Genomic DNA, 25,480 nt, shown 5'->3' with positions numbered 1-25,480 from the left:
CATTGTCATTTCTGATATTTATTGATTGTTGAGAGGTTCGGAAATCAATGAATTTCAAAACATTTAACTAGAAGAATTGCTCCATTGAACTAGAAGAAATGACCCACTGGTTGAAGGAGGAGACATTTTTTCCTCTTTATTATGTTCGATCCTCCTCTTCGAACAACAGAGTTCACTGGACAAAAGAACACTACTTTCTAATTAGAACAAGGTCAATCTGAGTCCAGTGTCAACGACAGTGACCAGTGACCCTTCCTACAACATTGTGAATAAACATAATCGGTGTAGCTGTTTGCATTTCAAGTGGCGTGAACCAGTCGTCAAGGCTATTGAAAGCTGTAATGCGGTGGCTCAGTGCGCCTCTTTCAACGTTCAAGTCAGTAGTAAGAAGTAGTTCCAAGATGATCGTGACAAATTTAGTGCCAATTACAACCACATTATTGCTGATAGTTATCGCACATTCAAAAGTTTGCTCACAACAGTTTAAAGATGGTGAGTGCTATATCATTCTAAGTGATATTTGTCGACAACTTATGAAAAATATATGGTTTTGTTTTTTTTTTGAATGGAATTAAAATTTTAGAGTTGAAATAATTAAGATAAATATGTCAGAGCTTTACTACGTTTCGGACCGGCTGCTATAAAAATCTGCTTTCTCAACGCCATAGGATTTCAGAAAATAGCTGCAAATAATTAGTACTATACTGGTTGATAGTTGATAATTGGTTGATAGGTAACTAAACGAAGCTTGGCTAAGTTCAATAACAAGAATAATGTATACAAGTATTCGTATTTATATTCTCTCAATTTTTCATTCAAATTCATATTTAAATTGAATTCAAATTTAATTTTGTATTCAAATTTGAAGTATTGATTTTATATTGAACTGATAAGTAGTTGAATACTTTTCATTCATTCTATCTCCAGGCTGTGAGGAATATTTTACAACTATTTGCGAATAATACTGATGATAATAATAATGATAATGAATAGAGAATTAATTTTTCTATGAAATTGAGAATCTTAAAAAAATCTATAGAAGCCACTGGTTAATATTGAAATGAAGAACATTGCAAAAACAATGGTTTTTCATATAAATAATTATACGAGATGTCTTAGCCTATTTTTATAGACTTCGGACTACAATTATCCTACGATCATTGGTTGAAGACATTGTTTTGGTTTTTTGTGATTGGAAGGAATTGGGATTGGAGAATAAATTGATAATTCATCCATTCAAAGATTTTGCAGCCCCGTGATAATATTCTCAAAAATAAGAAAAAATCGGAATGCTATATTGAAAAAATGCATTGCAATTTACGTACAATAAGCTTATTTTATTAAAATGGATAGTGGGAATATTTCTAATAGAATAAACGTTCAAACACTTTTTTCAATATGATTGCTACTTTCTTGATGGTTGTCAGTTATTTTGGGGATATTTCTTAGATTCTGTGTGTTAGCTGATCAATTGTGTAAGGCTTGTTTTTTTTCAATAGGAGATAGTCAAAGGACAGACAAATAGTCGAAAGGCAATAATGAGTTCCGAACCAATCTTCGACTTTTTGGGAATGGGGAGGAGGCTCATGAAAAATAAGAGGATTTTCTGGATTCCAAAATCTGCTTTTAGACTATTCGCATATTGATATGCAAGGCGACGTTACTCGAGTCTGCTAGATGTGTTTATATGATATGATCAAATTATATCATAAATCTTATTATAAGTCTCACATTGAAATTAAGCTAGCAGGGGTCAACATAAATGTTCATAAATGTTGTAAACTCTCTAGCAGACTCGGGTCACGTCGCATCGCGCCTCAATATGCAACTTGCGTCATGGCTGTTATCCATTTGGATCAAACTAGAGTAGATTTAATAATTTTGTTTATAGAATAGGATGCTATTGCGAATACTACGCTAATACCATTGACAGTAATCAAGTTCATTTCTCTCCAGCACATCATGAATAAACTGAAGTTTAGCATAACTCTTCATATTGATCGCAGAGACGATCCAGTTACTAAAATTCATTTCAAATATGATTCCAGTAGAAACAAGACAAATCTTGTGGAATCCTTCTAGCTCCAAGGTATTTGAGAGATATTTTCAATTTGTTTCGCAACTTTATCCATCCGGACCTGAAATACTAGTTATAGCAACAATTGACCAGCTCCTTCATCAGAACTTTTCAACAATATTTGCATAACATTATTGCATTACAGATACTTGTGATCCTGACAAATGTATCAAGGTGGAATACTGCTTTCTATATGGAATCAGGACGAATTTGAAAAAGGGTATATATCCAAAACTGTGCGGGTTTGAGGGTAATGATCCGCTAACCTGCTGTGACGAACCCATGCAAACAAGTCGGGATGCTGGTGCTGGTAGCGCAACACGACGAGTCGCTAGCACAAGTGAGTCAGCTCTATTCTTATATAATACACATCATTCTTGATACACTATCATGAATGAACGTACACAACAGAAAACAGACGTAGAAGAAAATCGAACGTCTGCATACAGACGTGAGCAGATACATGGAAAAGTCTGTGTGCGTTGCAACATTCAAACACCTGAAGAGGGTTTTTTTCTCCGTCTGTCTGCAAACGTCTATCAGCTGCTGTTTGCGTTTACTCTTCTTAGTACGATTCACATTGAATAGTCAGCTTCCCCTGAAAGTAACACAAACGCTTCCCATTCATCCAATGCTGACTGTTTGATATAGATCTTCTTTTAGTACTATCACTTGAACACACCAAACTTGTTATTATGTATTCAACTAAATGATTTTTGTAAAAATATAATCGTGAAGTGAGATAACATCAACCTATATAGTCCAGGCAATGAATGCTCAAAAAAGGGTATAGAGAGAAAAGTTGGGAAGACAATTTTTGACCCCGCAGTTCTGTTTAGGGTAGTGACGAGGTAAACGTATCAAAAGTCCCCACCCCTACCCCCTGTGCTGAGGGGGTGGGGGTGGTTTAGAGGTACCATTTTTTGGTTCCTCGCATAAAACTCAAAAACTATGTATACTAAGGATTTGACTGTCATATAACTCTTCTCGTTTCTTTTTAAAACGTTATAAAAACAAAAATAGAAAAAAATTGGTGACAAACGTGTTTTTTTCAAAAATGTCACACCTTTAAGAGCGGATATCTCGAAAACTAGAGCAGATATGGAAAAAGTTGTGGAATAAATATTGTGGGAAATTATGTAAGCTTAAATTTTTTATATGACAGTCAAGTCCTTAGGATACATAGTTTTTGAGTTTTATTCGAGAAACCACAAAATGGTACCTTTAAACCACCCCCAGCCCCTCAGCACAGGGGGTAGGGGTGGGGACTTTTGATATGTTTACCTCCTCACTACCCTAAACAGAACTGCGGGGTCAAAAATAATCTTCCCAACATTTCCCTCTATAACCTTTCCTTGACTGGACTAATATAGGAATAAATTACAGCAACATTCTTTCCTCATTATAGTCCAGTCAATATAGACATAAAAAAGGGGGTGTGCTTGCAATTTCTATATTTGTATAACCTTTCGACGAGCTAGCTTTTTAAATCTTGTTTCACTCGAAGCACTGAGGGCGCCCTAGATTTATATATTTCTTCTTAACTATCACTCACGTGCCGAAATTCACAAGATGATGATGGCGATCCGAATTTCCCGTCGTCTTGGGTTTTCTGGTGGCCGAAGTCGTCCTCTCCAAGGAATAATAAATATCTGAAGACTTACGCCTTAATACAACATCACTAAGTCTTATGAAAATTAATTACTGAATTTAAACTTAAATCTTTCAAACATACAATTTAACAAAAAAGGGACTTGTGCTCTATAAAATTAGTGGCGTTCCATGGTGGCATCTGGCAAGCAAGTGGCTCTGATCTACCCCTATTCTCTACGATCATACTTCCGTATTCCAAATTTGCATATTATTCAAATATTCAACTACAACACCATTGTATGATCAAATAGTCCGTGTCAATCTGCTAGGCTATTACCTATATCTTATGTGTTATATTTTATAATTACTCAGATTACATCCGATACATGAACTGAGTAGTGATAACTTATAAATTCTTATAATTTATATAAATATGGAGTGTTATTTTTGAATCGGCTTGTTATTACCGCCAATCAGCCACTGCAATTTGATTGGCTCATCTCAAAATTACAAATGTATCCATGCGCCTGATAGAATATACATACTTCCTTGATATTTTTATTTATTTTATGTATTTTGTACATGCTCATTTTATACAATACATTTTTTTGAGTTTATTAAGTTGCTTTTCCATTTACAATAACATGCCATGTGGTTACCAAATCCTCTGTTGAATGCTATTTGTTTACAACAACAAAAATTTGCCAAAGGTGTCTGGCTAAATTTCAAATTATACGGCTTGATCGATTATTTAGGTTGCCGACCAGTAAGTATTATAGCCCAACCTCAAAATTTCATTATTTTATATAATTCAATAAGTGGCAAATAAAATTCTTTTCTATTTGGCTGTTCTAATAATTGTAGCCAGGATACCCGTTATTATCTAATCTCTCACTTGTTGATATCGCACCCGGCGATAACAAAGCAGCTGTTTGCTAGAGACCTATCAAATCTTTTCAATAAGCGATTTTGCTTGCTATTTAAGATAATTTGTTACACATTATTGCATTACAGATACTTGTGATCCTGACAAATGTATCAAGGTGGAATACTGCTTTCTATATGGAATCAGGACGAATTTGAAAAAGGGTATATATCCAAAACTGTGCGGGTTTGAGGGTAATGATCCGCTAACCTGCTGTGACGAACCCATGCAAACAAGTCGGGATGCTGCTAGCGCAACACGACGAGTCGCTAGCACAAGTGAGTAAGCTCTATTCTTTAATATAATACACTATCATTCTTGATACACTATCATGAATGAACGTACACAACAGAAAACAGACGTAGAAGAAAATCGAACGTCTGCATACAGACGTGAGCAGATACATGGAGAAGTCTGTGTGCGTTGCAACATTCAAACACCTGAAGAGGGTTTTTTTCTCCGTCTGTCTGCAGACGTCTGCAAACGTCTATCAGCTGCTGTTTGCGTTTACTCTTCTTAGTACGATTCACATTGAATAGTCAGCTTCCCCTGAAAGTAACACAAACGCTTCCCATTCATCCAATGCTGACCGTTTGATATGAATCTTATTTTAGTACTATCACTTGAACACACCAAAATTGTAATTATGTATTCAACTAGATGATTTTTGTAAAAATATAATCGTGAAGTGAGATATCATCAACCTATATAGTCCAGGCAATGAATGCTCAAAAAAGGGTATAGAGGGAAAAGTTGGGAAGACAATTTTTGACCCCGCAGTTCTGTTTAGGGTAGTGAGGAGGTAAACGTATCAAAAGTCCCCAACCCTACCCCCTGTGCTGAGGGGGTGGGGGTGGTTTAGAGGTACCATTTTTTTGGTTTCTCGCATAAAACTAAAAAACGATGTATCCTAAGGACTTGACTGTCATATAACTCTTCCCGTCGATTTTTAAAACGTTATAAAAACAAAAATAGAAAAAAATTGGTGACAAACGTGTTTTTTTCAAAAATGTCACACCTTTAAGAGCGGATATCTCGAAAACTAGAGGAGATATGAAAAAAGTTGTAGAATAAATATTGTGGGAAATTATGTAAGCTTTAATTCGTTATATGACAGTCAAGTCCTTAGGATACATAGTTTTTGAGTTTTATGCGAGAAACCAAAAAATGGTACCTCTAAACCACCCCCACCCCCTCAGCACAGGGGGTAGGGGTGAGGACTTTTGATATGTTTACCTCATCACTACCCTAAACAGAACTGCGGGGTCAAAAATTGTCTTCCCAACTTTTCCCTCTATAACCTTTCCTTGACTGGACCAATAGGAATAAATTACAGCAACATTCTATCCTCATTATAGTCCAGTCAATATAGACATAAAAAAGGGGGTGTGCTTGCAATTTATATTGTAGTTTTGATTTTTTAATATATCATTTGGGTACATAAGAGAAGTCCAGAACCAATTTCTCCATGCAAATTTCCTTGTGCTAGATACAGGGCGGCCCAAAAACCTCGTATTTTCGGCTCATTTTTCCAGTTTTCAGCTATTTCTGCCAAATCTCGAAATCGGACAGAAAAAATTGTTCTCGCCTTCTTTCTATAATATGAAATTTTGATGAATCAATTTTTGATGAATTTTTTATTTTGATCAACAATATCTTCCGATTGTTACCATTCAGATGTATAATTCAAAATCCCTCTGGTAGTATTTTTGTGCTCTACAATCTGAGATCAGGTAGAGCGCTCTATCTCATATAGATTACCAGGTACACCTGACAACAATGCTCCTTGTATTGTGAAAAACACCTAATTTTCAGTTTCAACCATCATCACCAACTACATAGTCTTCACATTGATATTTTGCACAATGACATAAGTTCATAAAATTATGTTCTATGAGAATCACCCGTTAGATGCACTTCATTTCAGTATTTCCTAGTGGAGAGGCGCGCTTAAGGACACCTCAAGGATCAAAATTTCAAACTCTTATAACTTCTGACACAATACTCAGATTTCATCGTACTACACTTCATTCTTCTCGGTTCGTCAAGGCGGTCCAAAATCATGCATCATAAATCAAATTCGGTCGAAAAGTGGAAAATTTATTGTTGAGTGTACTAAAGCCCATATTCCAATACACAAAAAATAGCCAATTTCTGTATTCAAAGCTATGAATGTATCTCGGTAACTTCTTATTATAAAAATCATTACTTGATCTTGAAATGTACAATATAATTTCCTCTTTCACCTGCTGTAAACGATTTATGAAAAAATATTTTCGTAGAGTGAGATTTGATTGTTGAAAAAAATCCGGAAATTGTAGATATTTTTATCATATTAACGGTTTTGGCAGTACTATGATAGGGAAAAGTTATTCAAGATGGATTTTAGACAACTGAGATCGTAGAGGATGAATTTATATACAATTTGGAATCAATCAAGAGATTCTATGATGAATCAGACTCGTTTTAGAAACACTTGATCAACAGTAAAATCACGGAAAAATGTGAAAACTGAAATCGCCATTTTTGAAATCTTCTGTAACTTTCGAATGGTATTGGAAATGAAAGTATTATCTATTGGAGTGGGTAGAGGGGGAAAATTTTCACATCCTCACTAGATCTGGAAATTTTATCAGAAGTATTTCAAAAGACATGCAGCATTGAATATAGAAATTGGCCATTTTTGTGTATTGGGATATGGGCTTAAGTACACTCAAAAATAAATCTTCCACTTTTCGACCGAATTTGACTTATGATGCATGATTTTGGACCGCCTTGACGAGCCGAGAAGAATGAAGTGTATGAAATTGATTCTCTCTTCAAATTTCACTCAATTTTGAAAAATCATAACTCTGTACTCATTGGAGATAAGGAGTTCCGAATGATCTCATTTTATACAGAATTTCATATCCTAGAAAAAAAGGCGGAATTGTTCTGTTCGATCGAGATTTGGCAGAAATAGCTGAAAACTGGAAAAATGAGCCGAAAATACGAGGTTTTTGGGCCATCCTCTATCTAGCACAAGGAAGTTTTGCATGAAGAAATATTGGTTCTGGACTTCTCTTATGTACCCAAATAATATATTTAAAAATTAGAGCTACAATATGATTTGCATGCACCAATGTATAATTATAGTGACTGGACTATTATCCTATCAAGACATTGCTCTTTTCTAGTAAGTCATCTTTTTGAATATGACTCTCTTTTATTCCTCTTTTTCTTATATATTTCTTGATAATCACCTAACCAAACGTGTGGATGAATGTATCCGAATAATACATTACAAATAATAATAAGTCTTGCCTTTTGTTGAGTTGATGTCCAACTAACCAGTGTGTCGGGTGTATTATCAATGTATTGTGGTGTGAATGAAATCATAGAAAATATTAATGATGAATCATCATAGAAAATTTTAAATAATTTATGGACTGGAAAGGTATGATTACAATTTCTTCTTTTTCTTCTTATATATTTTGTTGTTTTTATTCTCATCAGTGTGTGACATATATATGAGACAAGTATGTCCAATCCTCATCGTCCCGTATGTTCTTGGAGGAGTTTCTGCAGCTCCCAAAGAGCTTACATTCATGGTAAGGATTTTCGCATTATCTTGTCTTTTGTACAGTTGTTCAGTACCTACGTGAAGTGCTTTGTCATTTGTGGTGTGTATTATATTGGAGATGCATTATCAGAAAACCTTGAAAACTACAATTTGCATAAATTGATTCCTGAAAAATGGTCATTCAACGCTTCCTTTTGATCTCTTATATTGTAGAGATGTACCTATGTTTGATGTTTGGAATGAAAAGTGGAATGTAAAAAGTGATTGATTGAGTACTCTATTTATGTAGATTACAATATGTACTGGCTTATACACTTATACAATAGTTTACAATACGGCAAAGTTCTAGATGAATTTTCATAACATAAACTAAGAAAATAATTATTGATCTGTACAATGATATAAAAAAAATCAATTTGGAATAACTATACAAGATAATATTGTAATAACTATCCGTTTTATTAATAAACAACAATCAATATTCCTTAACAGGTTCAGTAGAAATAAATCTATTATTATTGGCTATTGGAATTGCAGGCTCACATTGGTTATGGAGAAGAAGGAAAAGAAACTTGGCAGTGTGGTGGTTCATTGATCAGCACAAGATACGTTTTATGTGCAGCTCATTGTACTGATGGATTCAACAGGTGAGTTTAAACATTATCTTGGATGATTCCAAGTTCCAGACAATAATACTACTAGTTACAAACCACAGTCCTCTCCGAGGCCACAACAATTCGGGCTACTCAGACTTGCTGAATTTTTTTCGCTCGTTAGCCGAATGCATGGGGTAAACTATATGAGCGAAATAGACGCTCCAAATAAGAGAAAATGCATTTTCTGAATACACACAAAGTGAATTCAGCGCGTTGAATCGTCCGTATTATGAAAGCAAAGAAAGGTCGACAGGTTAACATTCCATGCAATTTCATGCAACTACTCAGAGTAGCCAACATTGACCAGAGTTAGTAGAGTAAAGTTAGTCTACTAGTAGTCGCCGGCGAATCGCGGCGGTTGTAGTCTCCAGTCCAACCGCTCGGTTGTCGCTCGGTTGCCGGGCGGCTCGATATACTAGAGCAGGCATGAGAGCTTACACTCATGTCTTCAGTCAACCGAGCGGTCTCGAGTAGAGTAGTTCACATAGTGCACATTCTAGTATAATTTCAGTTCAATTAAAATTTATTCTACTACAATTTTCAGTTCAGTTAGTAGGTTCAGTTTAAGTTAGTTTGTAGAGGATCATATTCCATAGTAGGGTAAGCTAGCCCACGTTGGGACACCGAAATTCAAACTTGGACAAAAATAAAAAAAATCTTCATTTTAAAATTTTATATTGATTGTATTTGCTTACACTTTCATGGCAGCTGCATTAATTATCAATTGATTTTTTATTGCAAAAACAATTTCAATAATATAAACATATTGACATTTGAAAGTAAAAAAGTATAAACTCAATCTCCCCTATTAAAACATAATTGAACATAATTTCTTAGGTTATTTATGTACATAATAAGTTATTTTTGGTCATTTTTAGTAAATTGAATAGCTTTCTCAAAAATTGATATTTTCAAAAAATGTTTGTTTTATTCAATTAACAATACAATGAAGAATTTATCTTCCAAATCTCATGAATTCATCTCTTACCGTATTTGAAATGTTCTGTTCCAAAAATTTTAAACTTTAGGCGCTTATAATGTCTCAAAAACTAATGATCGGAAAAAAATGTTTTTCTGAGATTTTTTTCATTTTGATAGCTTAATGATATACAAATCGAGAAACTTTGAAAAATATCACCAGTAGAAATTTTAATTTCAGCCTTTGCACAGTTAGCCGAGGGCAAATAGCTCTTGAATCGCTGTCATGTGTACGAGGCTGGCAAATCGAGCGATTTGGCTACCGCGCGACAACCGAGCGTAATTCGCTGTCATGTGAACAAGCTCTTACATTGATCATTGACTACTGTATGGAGATGAGCACAATGACGCATAAATAATAATAATAATCCACTTGACAGCTGATTGATCAATAGTAGTCAATAATGATTGATTCGATTATGAATCATATATATTCTGAATTTACCCACAGTAACTATATCTTTATACAGTGTAACATATTAAATCTGGGTAGACAAAAAGCCCTAACAGAAACAGTAATAGGTCTGAAATAAAGTAACTGGCTAATATCGCCAAATAGATAATAACTAAGATTAGATAGCATCAGCTTATTCTGGCTAAATGGTACAAGAACCTAAAAAGGATTTGAAGGAAGTTTATTGCTCATAAATAGATTATTATATAAAATATTTGAAGATTGAGGTTATGTACATGTATTCACGGATCGGTGACCTAGAGATCGATCAAACCGAGGAACGTAGAATCTGACCAAAACCCCTTGGCAGAGCTTTATTGCAATCAGATGGTGTGCAATATGAAAAAACACCCGTCCACGTGGCTAATTATTAGGTAGCATGGAATTAATATTAATGTATAGAATATTAACTAGCATGCAAAGAGCATAAATAAAAACCAAATAAAAATAATTTAATGTATTCAGGAAATAAGAGTTACCAGGCGCATGAATACCGAATAAAATTTGCATGCACCAATAGTAAAACGGCAGTTAATAGGCGGCAACTGTAGGCCAGTTCAAAAATATTTCTATATATTTATATAAATGTACTAGATTTTGTGTTAAAATTTGTGTAATCTATGTTATCGATATGGCTCGAATGCAAAGAAATTATTAATCATATAATCTAAGCAATATTTTGGTATTTTTTGTAAGATCTATTTGAACCTAAATGGCGGAGGACTAAGATATTTAAATTTTATGCTAATTTGAAAGTCGGAAAGAGGATCTGTAAAACTTGAGAAGGAAGAACCAGCACTCGCCAGCCAGATGCCACCATAAGAGGACCCCAAATATTTTAGAGCGAAGTACCTTACTAATGATTTTGTAAAAGTTAAAGTTAAAGTAAATTATTAAATTTCTTAAAAGACTTCGTGATGCTATTGTGAAGCAGAAGTCATTTTCATTTTTAATTAAATTTATAACCCCTTGGAAGAGACGATTCCGGCTACCATATTCCCGGACCACATGGAGTTGGATCGACATCGGCGGCTTACAAGAAGATTTTCGACACGTGAGTGATTAAATTTGAATTAGTGATGGGCGCCCTAGTGCTTCGAATTAATCTGATGATCAAAGCTAGCTCGCCGAAAGGGTTTTATTATAAATTGAGAAATTAATAAGAGTAATACTTGCGCAAGTAAAATTAGTATTAAAGGTATTTATTTGAAAGAAAAATATAGATCAATATTTTAGAAATTTCTATTAAATCAAAGAAGTACAAAATCTAGGCTATCAAACATATGCATATAATATTTAATTTTTTGCAATACAATTTGCGATAATTTATTATAGTTCTAATTCACTAGATGAATGGCTCTACCTATTCCGTCAGGTGCCGAATCTTGCACCCTGAGATAAAAATGTATATTAGATACAAATAAATCTACTAAATACTAGAGATTTTAATATATATATATTTGGATTATTAGTGGCTAATTTATCAAGCTGATCTTAGAGCACATATTTTTGATTGAATTATCCAAGTCGACAAGTATTAGCAAGCGCATATCGCAGCTACATGCAAAAGAATGCATATGATTTTAAGATAAAGGCACATGGTAATGATTCGTGCCATAAATCTAGAATATAAAGTTAGCCTGTGATATTTTATTGATTTCAATTATTGTTCTATTTTTATATTATATTTTTTATCGCTCTTTATATATTTTTTGCCTCGATTTATTTTTTTGCATTATTTGTGTAATATATGTATGAAACGTTCATGGTGTGCAATTTATTTTTTATTCCTCAACACTATAGTATAAGTATCATTTTTATATATATTTATTATTTATTGAATTACAAGAGTTATAGGAGAAGCCCATATCTAGGCCTATCAAGATTTTTTAAGACTGAATACTATTAGAAAACCACGACCTAATTATATCAAATCTCATGCTTTACCGACTGATGCCAAGCAGGAGGCTAATCGTTATTTAAATATAAAGAATAACGTGACACAAAGACATGTCGTACCAACGTGGGACTGATGATGAGAGCCAAGCTCATTGAATAATTATTTGAAATTAAGTCAATAACCATATTGAAAATTATAGATAACTTATACGAGTTGTGAGGAAAACTGGCGAAGGGAAATTTGTATTACTTTTTGGGGAAACAAGAGCTTTAAATAGAGAGAAATTATATGTTTTAAAGAAAATTTTATATTATTAGTACTGTGAAAAATTACATGTTTATAAAGAGAGATTATATTTTATAAGCCTAAACTGCTATTACTTTCTAGTCAAAAATATATTAGGTGTTTAAGCCGGTTGGAAAATAAGTCGCAGCCTGTAAACTAGCCAAGAATAAATCAACAAAACATTGGGGGCGCTAGAGCATTGTAAAAAACTTAAGTATAAATACCTTGTTGTAAGAGTATCCAAACACTTTACACATCACTGTTCACTGTAAGTCCCGGTTTGTGTCTCTTTTTTAAGCATCTTCGCTTATCATTTTTGTCACTGTTTAATTAGCATTTATCATATTTGACATAATGAATCACACTCCCGCAAACTCTGAAGTTTCATATATGTACGGCGGTTGCACAGATCCCACTTTGTCGACTCCAAGCACATCAAACCCCACCACGGTAGATGCCAATACGCCACGAGAAAGGGAACCAGGAAGCGTCGGGTCGATAGTCTTCGATCCACCAGGTCTGCAACCTCTATCATCCACTCGAATCGACGCCGCTGACACACCATTGAATCAACGGATAGTAGAGATCAACTTTGAAGGGGGCGAGGAGCAGCCTGCCGAACCCGCATCTCCAGAGGCCGAGTCACATCTGAGCAAACAAAGTCTATTTTCAGTCACAGAGCTAGATCCTTTTCAAAAGGTAATGATGGAACAAACTAGCAGTATGTTCAATATTATGCTACAAAACACAATGGACAAAATGATGCAGGAGATTAAAAAAGAGAATGTGGAAATGAAAGAGGCAAATAAGCAAACAATGGAACAGGGCATGAAAGAGACAGCGGGCGCTATAAAATCAGTAGAACGACGGTTGGATACTATTGAGGCTAAAGTAGAGAATCATAGGGAAGAATTAAAAGCAATGATAAATCTACAGAAAGAAAGTCAGGATAAAGTTACGGCAGGATTATCGGAAAGGTTGGATACGGTTACATGTGAGCTCAACGAAAGGATAGATAACCTAACCATACAAATCACTACACCCATTCAGGATATAACCAATAACATTAAGGCCGATTGCCACCAAGAAATCCACAAACAAATTACCGTTGCCAATCAAACATTAACAACTACAGTTGACAAAAATATTAACAGTATTAAAGAAATACAAAATAAACAGATTAATATGTCCACAAAAATGAACCAACTGCAAGGTAGCATCAATCAAAATACTGAAACCTGTAAAGCTTTAAACGGAACTCTACTAATTCAAAAATCCACTCTGACTCAATTAAATCAAGAAATAAACGCAAATAAAATTACACATAATAGTCAATGGCAGATAACACAGGAAAAAATAACAGCATTAGAAAATCATATTCAACAACGACCTCAAGGGATTCAAACAGACAACCTCAACGTACATAGTATATTACAAGGACTAGGAAAATTTGATAATACTGATCGCCATTTGCAACCTCAACCATTCATTGATCAGATAAAATTAGTACAAACTCTTGCACCTACCTCTTGGAATTTTTGGCGTCTTCGTTTGACTAATTTATTGATTGGCGAACCCCTGATGTTCTTTCGGAGTAGAGCCCATGAATTTACATCATTGGATGAGTTTGTAGCTGTCTTCCTGGAACAGTATTGGAGCAGAAGTAAACAGTTGGACGTGCTAGCGGACATCATATCATGCGAGTTCAACCCTAACTTAGACGGTGCATGTACCACTTTCGTCACTGCCCTACAGTTTAAAAATTCTCAATTGAGCGAGCCCATTAATGAATCGGCATTAGCAAGTATTATTTTAAAGAAGCTACCGTATCAAGTTAGAATGGCACTCGCCACACAACCCATTACTGATTGCAAGCAGCTGATTAATCATTTATATGGCATACAGTCTGCAATGGCAATATCAAACCACCGCTCAGACCAGAGATACGCATCAAATCAACATAATTCAAAATTTAATCCGCATAACAGCCAAAAATATGAACCGGTATCATATGATCGCTACCGATCTGCTCCTCAATTTGAACGCCGCTATGAGCACAGGCAAAATGGTAATTGGAATAATGAAAAATTTCAAAATCGTACAACCAACCACTATGCCCAGCAGAGCAATCGTAGGAATCACTATGATGGCCGTGATCGATTAAACTCACATAATAATCACACACAAAACAGTTACAACAGAAATTATAAACCGCCACCTCAACAAGTAAGTACAAATTATACATTAGCACATGCAATAGGAATGAATCAACAAAAAACCCAGAACCCAACACCCAACGACCCGCCCCCAGATATACAGAAAACTACATCTAAACAATTATGTCTACATGATACCCCCAATATAACAATACAAGACAGCCTACCATCAAAAACCGCCGCCCACCATGCAATTAAAGCCAGCCGCAGGCATCAACCTCTATTAAGTTTCTTGTTCCCCACCGAAGAGCAACCCGCCGACGATCCATCACCGCAGGTAGAGCAGCCCGCACATCAAGAGACCGCCACCATACTACCCGCTTTGAAAGTCACACTCGCGCATCAAGAGACCGCCACCGCACCCGTGCATCATTCGACCCCACCAAGGCACCCCAAGGAACCCAGGATAGAGGACCAAGAGGATGACACCAGGGAGGACGGACTACCGGATAAGAGGAGCGACCACCGCAAGGCCCGGAGACGGAGGCGCCCGAGGACACCCGACCGGTATCAGGACGAGGAGGACAGCATACAGGACCGAATGAAGAACATGCATCGCAAGGCCCGGAGGCGGAAGAAACGGAGGAACCGCGCGCACCGATGGAGGCCGCATGCACGGTTCAAACGCCCGAAGAGGACACCGGACCGACACCGAGGAGGACAGGAGCGGACCGACGGCGTGCATCCGCGGCACATACGTTTTAAAGGCTATGATCAGCGATGTGACCGGAAGAATAGGCCAAAGGAATATGACAGAAACAGAACTGATAGGAATACTATTATGGATTCATGCCGGGAAAATAATGGAGTGGACTACTTATTGAGACTAATGAAGAATGGAAAGTGGCTAATAAGATTAGAAGAATTAAAAAATTATATTAATAAAATGGAAGTACCTGGATATGATATGATGAGATATTATACTATTGAAAAGATGATAAATGTTTTGTTATGGTGTTTAATATTTGTTATGATGGCTGTGATAATATTGAAAAGTGATGCTATAATTAAGACCATGTTATTGTTGAAAGAATTTATTAGTGTTGATTGGAAGTGTTGTATTATTGAATTGTTTATTATGATGATGAAGCCTAATAATGAATTTAAGTGGAAAGTATCGGATGAAGTTGATTGGAAGCTTTATATTATAAAGTCGTTTATTGGTGTAACTAGAATTATAAAAAATGCCACTAAAATGAAAATATTGAGACTCAACGGAATAAATAGAAATCATAAGGAAGAAAACAGAACCAGATCAAGGAATTGTTTTAAAAGATACACCAGATACAAGGGCTTTAAATTCATGAAGATAAATTATCAATAGGACAGCCTCACAAATCAACAGCAGATAACCTCACCAGCCTACAACATCTACAAACAGAATGCAAGAAGATGCAAGTAAATCACAACATTTCCACATACAATATCACAGAATTTGAAATAAATATGATAAGAAATCAAGGAAAACATTATTATCAAACCGATTACTAACCTTCCTTAATAAATTTAATATTGGTATAGGACCGCGTGGCAACAATCCAGTGTTTTAATTCCTTCCAGCCGTTAGAAGCCTGCAATAAGAAAAAGAACAATTTTTAAATATGTAATTAAATTATATACATCAGATAAAAAAGGACACAAGCGGGGATAGTAAAATTAAAATATGTTAATTACCTTTTTTAGAGAAAAAATTGAGCAGTTAGGTTAGTTATGAAATTCGACAGCAAATTCTGATGTAACATGTAGCAGTATGAAATGTAGAACAGCGACCAGCTGAGCAAAGCCACCTAAATCAAATATGTGACGTCTGTTGAACATATGTTTATAAAAAGAAGTACTGTACCCAAAAAGTTATTTATTATTGTTATTTATTATATTTATTAATGTCGGTATATTTATTTATATGTTTTATATTTATTACTTTTAATTATGCCACGTTTGTTACCTGAAAAAGACTTAAAGTGAATACCAGCTACCAAAACCAAAGAGCCATTAGCAAAAGAAAAGTATTGTACCTGATGTATAGAAAATTATTTATATTAAGACCTAAGAAATACTATAAGATATAAGCCCAGAAGTTTTGTGAATCGAAATTATTGTCTAAAAGGAATCATTTGTGAGAATTATGAAATGTGTGTAGTTAGGTTGGCGGCCCTGCAAGCGGCGAATTTAAAAATTACTATGTTTTAAATGTTGTCAGGAGGAGTGCGTTTAGAAGTTTATATTTATGATATTTTATGTGTGTTGAGGAGGAGAATTTGTTATTGTATTTGATAAAGATATAAAGGAGATGCAGCAAATATGTCTGCGAACTGTGATAGAAGTATGAGAGTATAATTTATAAATAAAGTATAGTGTATATCGATGTATTGAAGGGTGGGTTTTCATTAAAAACATTGTGATTCTCAAATATTTTGAATTCAAACCCAGGGGCGCGTGTAACATATTAAATCTGGGTAGACAAAAAGCCCTAACAGAAACAGTAATAGGTCTGAAATAAAGTAACTGGCTAATATCGCCAAATAGATAATAACTAAGATTAGATAGCATCAGCTTATTCTGGCTAAATGGTACAAGAACCTAAAAAGGATTTGAAGGAAGTTTATTGCTCATAAATAGATTATTATATAAAATATTTGAAGATTGAGGTTATGTACATGTATTCACGGATCGGTGACCTAGAGATCGATCAAACCGAGGAACGTAGAATCTGACCAAAACCCCTTGGCAGAGCTTTATTGCAATCAGATGGTGTGCAATATGAAAAAACACCCGTCCACGTGGCTAATTATTAGGTAGCATGGAATTAATATTAATGTATAGAATATTAACTAGCATGCAAAGAGCATAAATAAAAAACCAAATAAAAATAATTTAATGTATTCAGGAAATAAGAGTTACCAGGCGCATGAATACCGAATAAAATTTGCATGCACCAATAGTAAAACGGCAGTTAATAGGCGGCAACTGTAGGCCAGTTCAAAAATATTTCTATATATTTATATAAATGTACTAGATTTTGTGTTAAAATTTGTGTAATCTATGTTATCGATATGGCTCGAATGCAAAGAAATTATTAATCATATAATCTAAGCAATATTTTGGTATTTTTTGTAAGATCTATTTGAACCTAAATGGCGGAGGACTAAGATATTTAAATTTTATGCTAATTTGAAAGTCGGAAAGAGGATCTGTAAAACTTGAGAAGGAAGAACCAGCACTCGCCAGCCAATGCCACCATAAGAGGACCCCAATATTTTAGAGCGAAGTACCTTACTAATGATTTTGTAAAAGTTAAAGTTAAAGTAAATTATTAAATTTCTTAAAAGACTTCGTGATGCTATTGTGAAGCAGAAGTCATTTTCATTTTTAATTAAATTTATAACCCCTTGGAAGAGACGATTCCGGCTACCATATTCCCGGACCACATGGAGTTGGATCGACATCGGCGGCTTACAAGAAGATTTTCGACACGTGAGTGATTAAATTTGAATTAGTGATGGGCGCCCTAGTGCTTCGAATTAATCTAATGATCAAAGCTAGCTCGCCGAAAGGGTTTTATTATAAATTGAGAAATTAATAAGAGTAATACTTGCGCAAGTAAAATTAGTATTAAAGGTATTTATTTGAAAGAAAAATATAGATCAATATTTCAGAAATTTCTATTAAATCAAAGAAGTACAAAATCTAGGCTATCAAACATATGCATATAATATTTAATTTTTTGCAATTCAATTTGCGATAATTTATTATAGTTCTAATTCACTAGATGAATGGCTCTACCTATTCCGTCAGGTGCCGAATCTTGCACCCTGAGATAAAAATATATATTCGATACAAAGAAATCTACTAAGTACTAGAGATTTTAATATATATATATTTGGATTATTAGTGGCTAATTTATCAAGCTGATATTAAAGCACATATTTTTAATTGAATTGTCCAAGTCGACAAGTATTAGCAAGCGCATATCGCAGCTACATGCAAAAGAATGCATATGATTTTAAGATAAAGGCACATGGTAATGATTCGTGCCATAAATCTAGAATATAAAGTTAGCCTGTGATATTTTATTGATTTCAATTATTGTTCTATTTTTATATTATATTTTTTATCGCTCTTTATATATTTCTTGCCTCGATTTATTTTTTTTGCATTATTTGTGTAATATATGTATGAAACGTTCATGGTGTGCAATTTATTTTTTATTCCTCAACACTATAGTATAAGTATCATTTTTATATATATTTATTATTTATTGAATTACAAGAGTTATAGGAGAAGCCCATATCTAGGCCTATCAAGATTTTTTAAGACTGAATACTATTAGAAAACCACGACCTAATTATATCAAATCTCATGCTTTACCGACTGATGCCAAGCAGGAGGCTAATCGTTATTTAAATATAAAGAATAACGTGACAACAGCAACTGCAATTATTTCACCTAAGTTTAAAAGTAGATAATGTATTGAGTAATATTGTAAAATTACAATATTACTCCATTGTAATTACAATGAAGGAAATAACTTTTCCTTCCATATTATCTTGAAAATGCAAAGTTTCTAAAAACTTCACACATACATCTACGTGCCAACGGTTTGTTACTGTGAAATTACATGGAAATCAGGGTTTGGCCTAAAATGCGTCACATACATACAAAAAAAGCAAATCCCGTCAAGTTGAAACTTACAAGATCTTCAAGGAGACTCACTAGAATAATTAGTATTGAGAAGTATAATGTAAACGGTAATTAAGTAACTGGGGAGATTATACTGAAGAGTTCAAGAGTTCTAAAAAAAATATTTAAACTTGCTTAAATTGTCACTGATAATTCCAATTCTTTTTATAAGACGATAAAAAGAATTGGAATTATCAATTTAAGCAAGTTTAAATGTTTTTTTTAGAACTCTTGAACTCTTCGGTATAATCTCCCCAGTTACTAAATTACCGTTTACATTATACTGATGAAGAAATTGTTGATTAAGAAGAATATCAGGATTCCTGCTATCCCGCCGCTGAACTTGAAGATCCTAGGTATTCATTCATTGAATATTTCTTGAGAACGATGATAAATGTTCATTACTTTCTAGCGGACTAGCCAGGTGGGCGAAACTTGGTGATCTGGATACGTCAACAGATGAGGACGATGCCCGGCCAGAGATATTCGAAATTGTGGCCAGGTTCAACCACCCCCAGTATAAGCCTGATCAGAACTACCATGACATTGCACTCTACAGACTGGACAGAGAAGTGACGTTCAACGACTACATTGGTCCGATATGCCTGCAGACCGAGGACCCTGTGCAGGACACTCGCGCCCAGGTTGCTGGCTGGGGTCGGATTGGATTTGGTAGGCTCCTTGCAGCAGAAACAATAAGTATTCTGTTTTACTATCAACAATTTGAGACTATTCTATGTTATGTTTCGATTAGTATTCACTATTTTGGTGAGGGCTACTCGTATTTATGTAAAAATTTGAAAATCAAAGTACTTTTTTCAACTTCATTCTATTAGTCACGACATGGTTCGACATATTACTGACATTTAGTTATCTTTCTCATAATAAGTAGGAACATGTCTTGGGTAATAGAATAAAGTTAAAAAAGGGTATTTTGATTTTCAAATGTTCCAATTAGGCTTATAAGTATTCTTATACAAACTCTATTCTCAAATTGGATCTAAAATTCCAGTGATAAATTTTAATGTATACGCCAAAAACAATCTAATAGTTATATACCGTTATAACAATTATATCATTATCCACCTAAATAATGAATTGAATGCCATTCAAGCAGTCAACAAACTACTAGGGAAATCACAGCACTGATGAAGAAATTATTGATTTTAAGGAGAATATCAGGAGGATTCCTGCTATCCCGCCGCTGAACTTCGAGATCCTAGATATTCATCTATCTCTAAAAACTAAATGTTTCCTATGCATAGGTTTCAACCTAAATTTCAAGCATAGGAATCTCTAAAAACTAAATGTTTTTTGCCAAAGCATAGTAACATGATAACATGTGCTTTGTCATTATATCTGATTCTCATTTAAGAATAATATCGGGGACCGAATTCGCTTTGGAGTACAAAAGCATAAAAAAATTATTACGAAAGAAGAAATTATAATAACATTCATACAGAAATGTTCTATCTAATCACAGTACATTGAGATTAATTCCCACAGAAATGCAAAAATTTCCTTCACAAAGGCCCAGTTGCACAAAAGCCGGTTAAATTCTAATCCTGATTAACTTCACGTGAACCAAATCAGAGAAGACCATTTCAAAAAGATGGATCTACTGGAATTAATCAGGATTGACAATAACCCGGATTTTTCGCAACCGGCACTATCTACCTAATTGAATGATTACAAAAGTTTAACAGCTGAGTCATAATTTTGACACAGTCCCACACACATGAACTCGCTTACTCACTTCCACCACCAACTGACGACGAAATAATTATTATCAGATGTTTTCCCAAGGATGAATATTAATTATCTTTTAAATGTCCTTCAGCGAGTTTTCCCAAGGATGAGACCTAGTGCAATCGAATCTTTATATTATAAACCTACTATGTTCTGAATTTCGTGAGAATCGTTATAGCCGTTCTCGTGATCCGGTAGAATACAAACATATGAACATCTAAATATCTAAACATCTTAACATCTAAACATCTAAACATCTAAACAGAAGATGCTCGTTTAATAGTATAGGATTGGACAGGCAACCTAGCAGTAATCAAGGGTTTAAACCCCCTACTTCTAAACCCCCCTTACTGTCCCCCATTATTACAATCCTCCCTCCATAAGCTTTTAGAATTTGTCTCTGGTTCCCTCAAGTCTGACCCTGAACATCTCATCTCCTATCTCCGCCTCGACCGTAGAGCTCTAGGCTAAGGGTACTTTTATGCTGAATAGATTGTACGAATACTGTTATAAGACTAGTGTAATATACTCTTCAATGTGATTCTACACAAATAATCAATATTTTTGCAGTTGAACGAACAAGTAGCCAGTTACTGAAAGCTGATATGGATATTTTGAATGTGTCTGAGTGCTCAAGAACAGCATCCACCAATCAACTGCCACGTGGCATGGATGTTGATTCAATGATTTGTGCTGGAGTTGCATCAGGAGGCAAGGACAGTTGTCAGGTGATTACTTTTCAGTACAAGAAATTCATAGAGTTCGTTACATCACTCAGTATCTTTGGGTATGACGCTCTACCACCAAGTTGGTGATCTTGGTATGCAAGAGACGGAATAACACTTCTTTAAGATTGCGGAATTTATATTCCAAACAATAAATCTTCAACAAATACTAAGCATGAAAAATTGGGAAGGTCTTCCCAATATACAAGTATAATTCCCAGTATACTTGTTGCCGAATTCGAAAAGTTATGGAGTACTATAAGAACACTTGCCAAATTTGAAAAAAATTGAACGTACAATAATAATTGAAATTCACACTGTTCGAAACTGCAAGGGTTTCGTGAAGCAGGTATACCTCGACTCCAAAACAGGGTGCCGAACCGAATTCGATTTTATGTTTTGAGGATAAATTGAATTTATTACATAGAAATGATACATTATTGTAACATTTTGAATAGTTTCACAATCAATGTCCGATAACATTTTATCGTATGACTGGTTAGAAAGTTATTCCTATACGAAGTCAGCAAATATGTTGGAGTTTCCAATGTCCGATAACATTTTATCGTATGACTGGTTAGAAAGTTATTCCTATACGAAGTCAGCAAATATGTTGGAGTTTCCGCCAACTAATTTTATATTTGATGCATAAAAGTTTATGCTTGCGTTTTAAAAAAAATGTTGTAGCTCTTTTAAAAACCTTCAAAATTATGTTATCACTCACACTTGTCCAATGTGCTATCACCTTAGTTGTACAGTGTATCATCAGTACTATGTCGATTCTTTATGCTAATAGTTACCAATTCAAGAAATATAGTCGGCCTACCACCAAAAGATGGTTTCATGGTAACCAACTGGTCAAATGCAAAGCAATTTGTAATCAGGTGTACCTGGAGATCTAGTTGGAATAGAACTGTCTACCTGGTCTGAGGTTGTAGAGCAAAAAAATACAAAGAAGGATTTCTATTCAAAAATTCAAATAGTGGAAATCGAAAGATATAGCTGATTATAAACGGAGATTCCTCTAAATTTCGACTTTTCCAAACTTTTTACTAGTTTTTGAAAAGTTGTAGCTCAATTCTAAATAAAGATACAGATTTTCAAATGATTCCATTTCATTCGAAAAAGAGGATGTCGTGTTTTTCATGCCGATGACTCAATTCGGCGGAAATCGCAGGGAACTGAAAAGGAACTATAAATTCAAGGTTTTTGGGACAACCACCATAACTAGCACCAGGCCTTTTATTCTACCTCCAGGGCTAGAAGGTCAACCTTTTTTCATTCAAGTTGTCAAATAATACTCCATAATCATTGCACCAATTCAGCTTGTTCGAAATTAATTCCCCAAACGGCCTTTCTTCCCACCTTTTGACTGCACTATATTGTATTATTTTATTTGTATTCAACGTATAAATTATTGTATATGAATGAACAAATTGATGAATGAATGAATGATGAGTGATAAAGAAATTTCAAACTGGGCCTAGGATAGGTTTTCTGCTTCTATCCATCTTGTTCCTTCTTGTTGCTCTGGGGACTCGAGATCAGAAACAGTAAAATAGACACGGGAATTTTTGTGCTTTCTCCAAATGATTTCGGGAGCTCCAGAAGTGATGACAATTTCTTTCATCTATTTCAAGATGACTTATTCAGAACTGGTTCTCTTGTTTTGCAGGGTGATTCTGGCGGACCACTCTACTCTATAAATCCCACTAAATATTCCTGTCAAATGAGAACCCAGTACGGTGTGACGTCATTTGGATATATATGTGGCTTGGAAGGCTATCCTGGAGTTTATACAAAAGTATCCCATTACCTGGACTGGATAGAGACAGTAGTGTGGCCATCGAAAAACAGTGATGATGTCCTTGTATGGACATAGCAATGTTTTTCTTCACAATCAAAAGTGCATTCGATCTTCTCCATTCCAAACTTATTCATTGAGAAAATCATTGTATATAGTCTACCATACAGAACATAAATCTCTGTGATATGATTAGTCATTATTTGTCAAGATTAAGAAGTTTGGCCGGGATGTACTTTGGAAAATTGCTACCATGTTCGAGCGTTAGGCCTTATTGTTTTCAAAAATAACTTATACGACATTATTGAGAATTAAATTATAACAAGCTGCTTGTTATTTATCTTTAGAACGATAGACATTGTGAAATTGGAACCGGTCGTAATCTTATTAATGATAATAGAGTAACTAGTGACCCCCTGTGTTGGAGAACTTGCTCAAGAAGTGTTGTATTGAAATCTTTGAAACCTGTAACTTTTTATTATACTGAGTTGAAGATAATAGTGAAAAAAGCTGGATATTTCTCTTACAAGAATAATTTGACAGTAGGTTTCATTAGGGGTCCTATTTGAATTGAAAAATTACTCTTTAAATGCTACTATGTCGCTCCAATATCTTTGAACCCCATATAAATCCAAATTCATCTTTCTAAATGAGAAGGTGGTCATGATGTAATACATGATTTTGATACAGAGTTTCAAGAGAAAATGAATACTCTCTAATATTTCATCCATTACGATCTGCTTGTCAATGATCACTTCCAAAATACTTAAATTACGAGGGAAATCAATGACGAAAACCGCATATTGATAATCGGTGTTGTCTTCTAATAGGGGTAGGCATTAATCCCTGTTCCGCCTTCAAACATTCCCCCACCTTTTTCTTGGTCTGCCAATACTTCTCCTCCCTTCTGGCTTGTGAGCAATGACAGCTTTGGGATAATATCAACCCATATCATTCAAAAGTTGTAAATTAAGTTTCATATTAACCAGCTGAAATCATGTGTCAGCACGTGTGATAGCTCCCAAATAGCCTCAGCTTATGTTATAAATGAATGAATGGATAGTAATAATTACATGCAATGAATTCTTCAGCTGACTAAATGATAAATAATAACAATATTTCTCTTATACACTCTCAATGATATTCGTATATCCTGAAAAAGGACGAAGGAGTGAGTCAATTTTGTTGTCCAACGAACTTGACCTGTAAAAAGATTCGAAGAATACGTGTTCAAAATTTGAAGCTAATTGATCAATTCCTGCTAAAATAACTGTAGAACACAGAAATACAGACAGACAACGACTTTAGCCTCCAGTAAGTCAAAAGTGAGAACTCGCTAACGCTCGTTCAATTACGTACTTCCAAATTTATAGGATAGAATAAAAGAGAATAGGGTTTTATTTGACCAGATAATTATGTTGCAAAATACACCAATAATGCTGTATATTCAAGGGAATGATACTGAAAGTATAATATTAATAACTAATAATAGTTTCAGTATTAATAATGGTATTATGATAAATAAATTGATTAAGTAGATAGAAGAGAGATGGAGGTGTTTGAGTTCTTTGTTACATTTTTACCTATCCTAAAAAAGATTGATGTGATTCCATTATGAGAAGTGAGAGAGTGATTGATATTCGTATCACAGTAAGTTATAGTCCATACAAAATTAATTCTGATTTGGAGGGATATGCGGAGCAGAGAAATGGAAGGAGATCACATTGTTTCAATCAAATTGATGAATGGACAATGAAGTCTAAAGGTGCGTACAGATATACGCGCCTCCAACACGCTCCGCGCACGCTCCGATCATGATCGTTACGGGAGATGCTAGCTCTTCTCGCGTTCCACTCTTGCTCCCCGGTCGATCATC

At 34.7% G+C, this 25,480-nt stretch overlaps 1 protein-coding gene across 2 annotated transcripts; it reads left to right on the top strand.

Moving 5' to 3' along the window:
- Window positions 1-311: 311 nt before the first annotated feature.
- LOC111047689 (venom protease) lies at window positions 312-25,154 on the top strand. Of its 2 annotated transcripts, none has more exons than XM_039421756.1 (7): window positions 312-492; window positions 4,685-4,873; window positions 8,091-8,185; window positions 8,695-8,804; window positions 19,739-19,998; window positions 21,646-21,803; window positions 23,476-25,154. In XM_039421756.1, the coding sequence occupies exons 1-7, from the start codon at window positions 342-344 to the stop codon at window positions 23,680-23,682; spliced, it is 1,170 nt and encodes a 389-aa protein (XP_039277690.1). In that variant the 5' UTR covers window positions 312-341; the 3' UTR covers window positions 23,683-25,154. The 2 variants fall into 2 exon arrangements, with proteins under 2 accessions (XP_039277690.1, XP_039277689.1); XM_039421755.1 differs by lacking the exon at window positions 4,685-4,873 and adding an exon at window positions 2,223-2,417 and having other exon boundaries at window positions 335-492.
- The last annotated feature ends 326 nt before the right edge of the window (window positions 25,155-25,480 follow it).

The sequence above is a fragment of the Nilaparvata lugens genome, chromosome 2, assembly GCF_014356525.2.
Source record: "Nilaparvata lugens isolate BPH chromosome 2, ASM1435652v1, whole genome shotgun sequence".
Lineage (NCBI taxonomy): Eukaryota > Metazoa > Arthropoda > Insecta > Hemiptera > Delphacidae > Nilaparvata > Nilaparvata lugens.
This window is presented reverse-complemented; position numbering and strand designations above follow the sequence as displayed.

What these genes read in the sequence shown, in the direction of transcription:
- LOC111047689 (XM_039421755.1), top strand. Translation starts at nt 342, where the DNA reads ATGCGGTGGCTCAGTGCGCCTCTTTCAACGTTCAAGTCAGTAGTAAGA. An exon ending in CCAAAGAGCTTACATTCATG is followed by an intron (nt 8,186 to 8,694) that starts GTAAGGATTTTC and finishes TTGGAATTGCAG; the next exon opens with GCTCACATTGGTTATGGAGA. An exon ending in TGTACTGATGGATTCAACAG is followed by an intron (nt 8,805 to 19,738) that starts GTGAGTTTAAAC and finishes ATTACTTTCTAG; the next exon opens with CGGACTAGCCAGGTGGGCGA.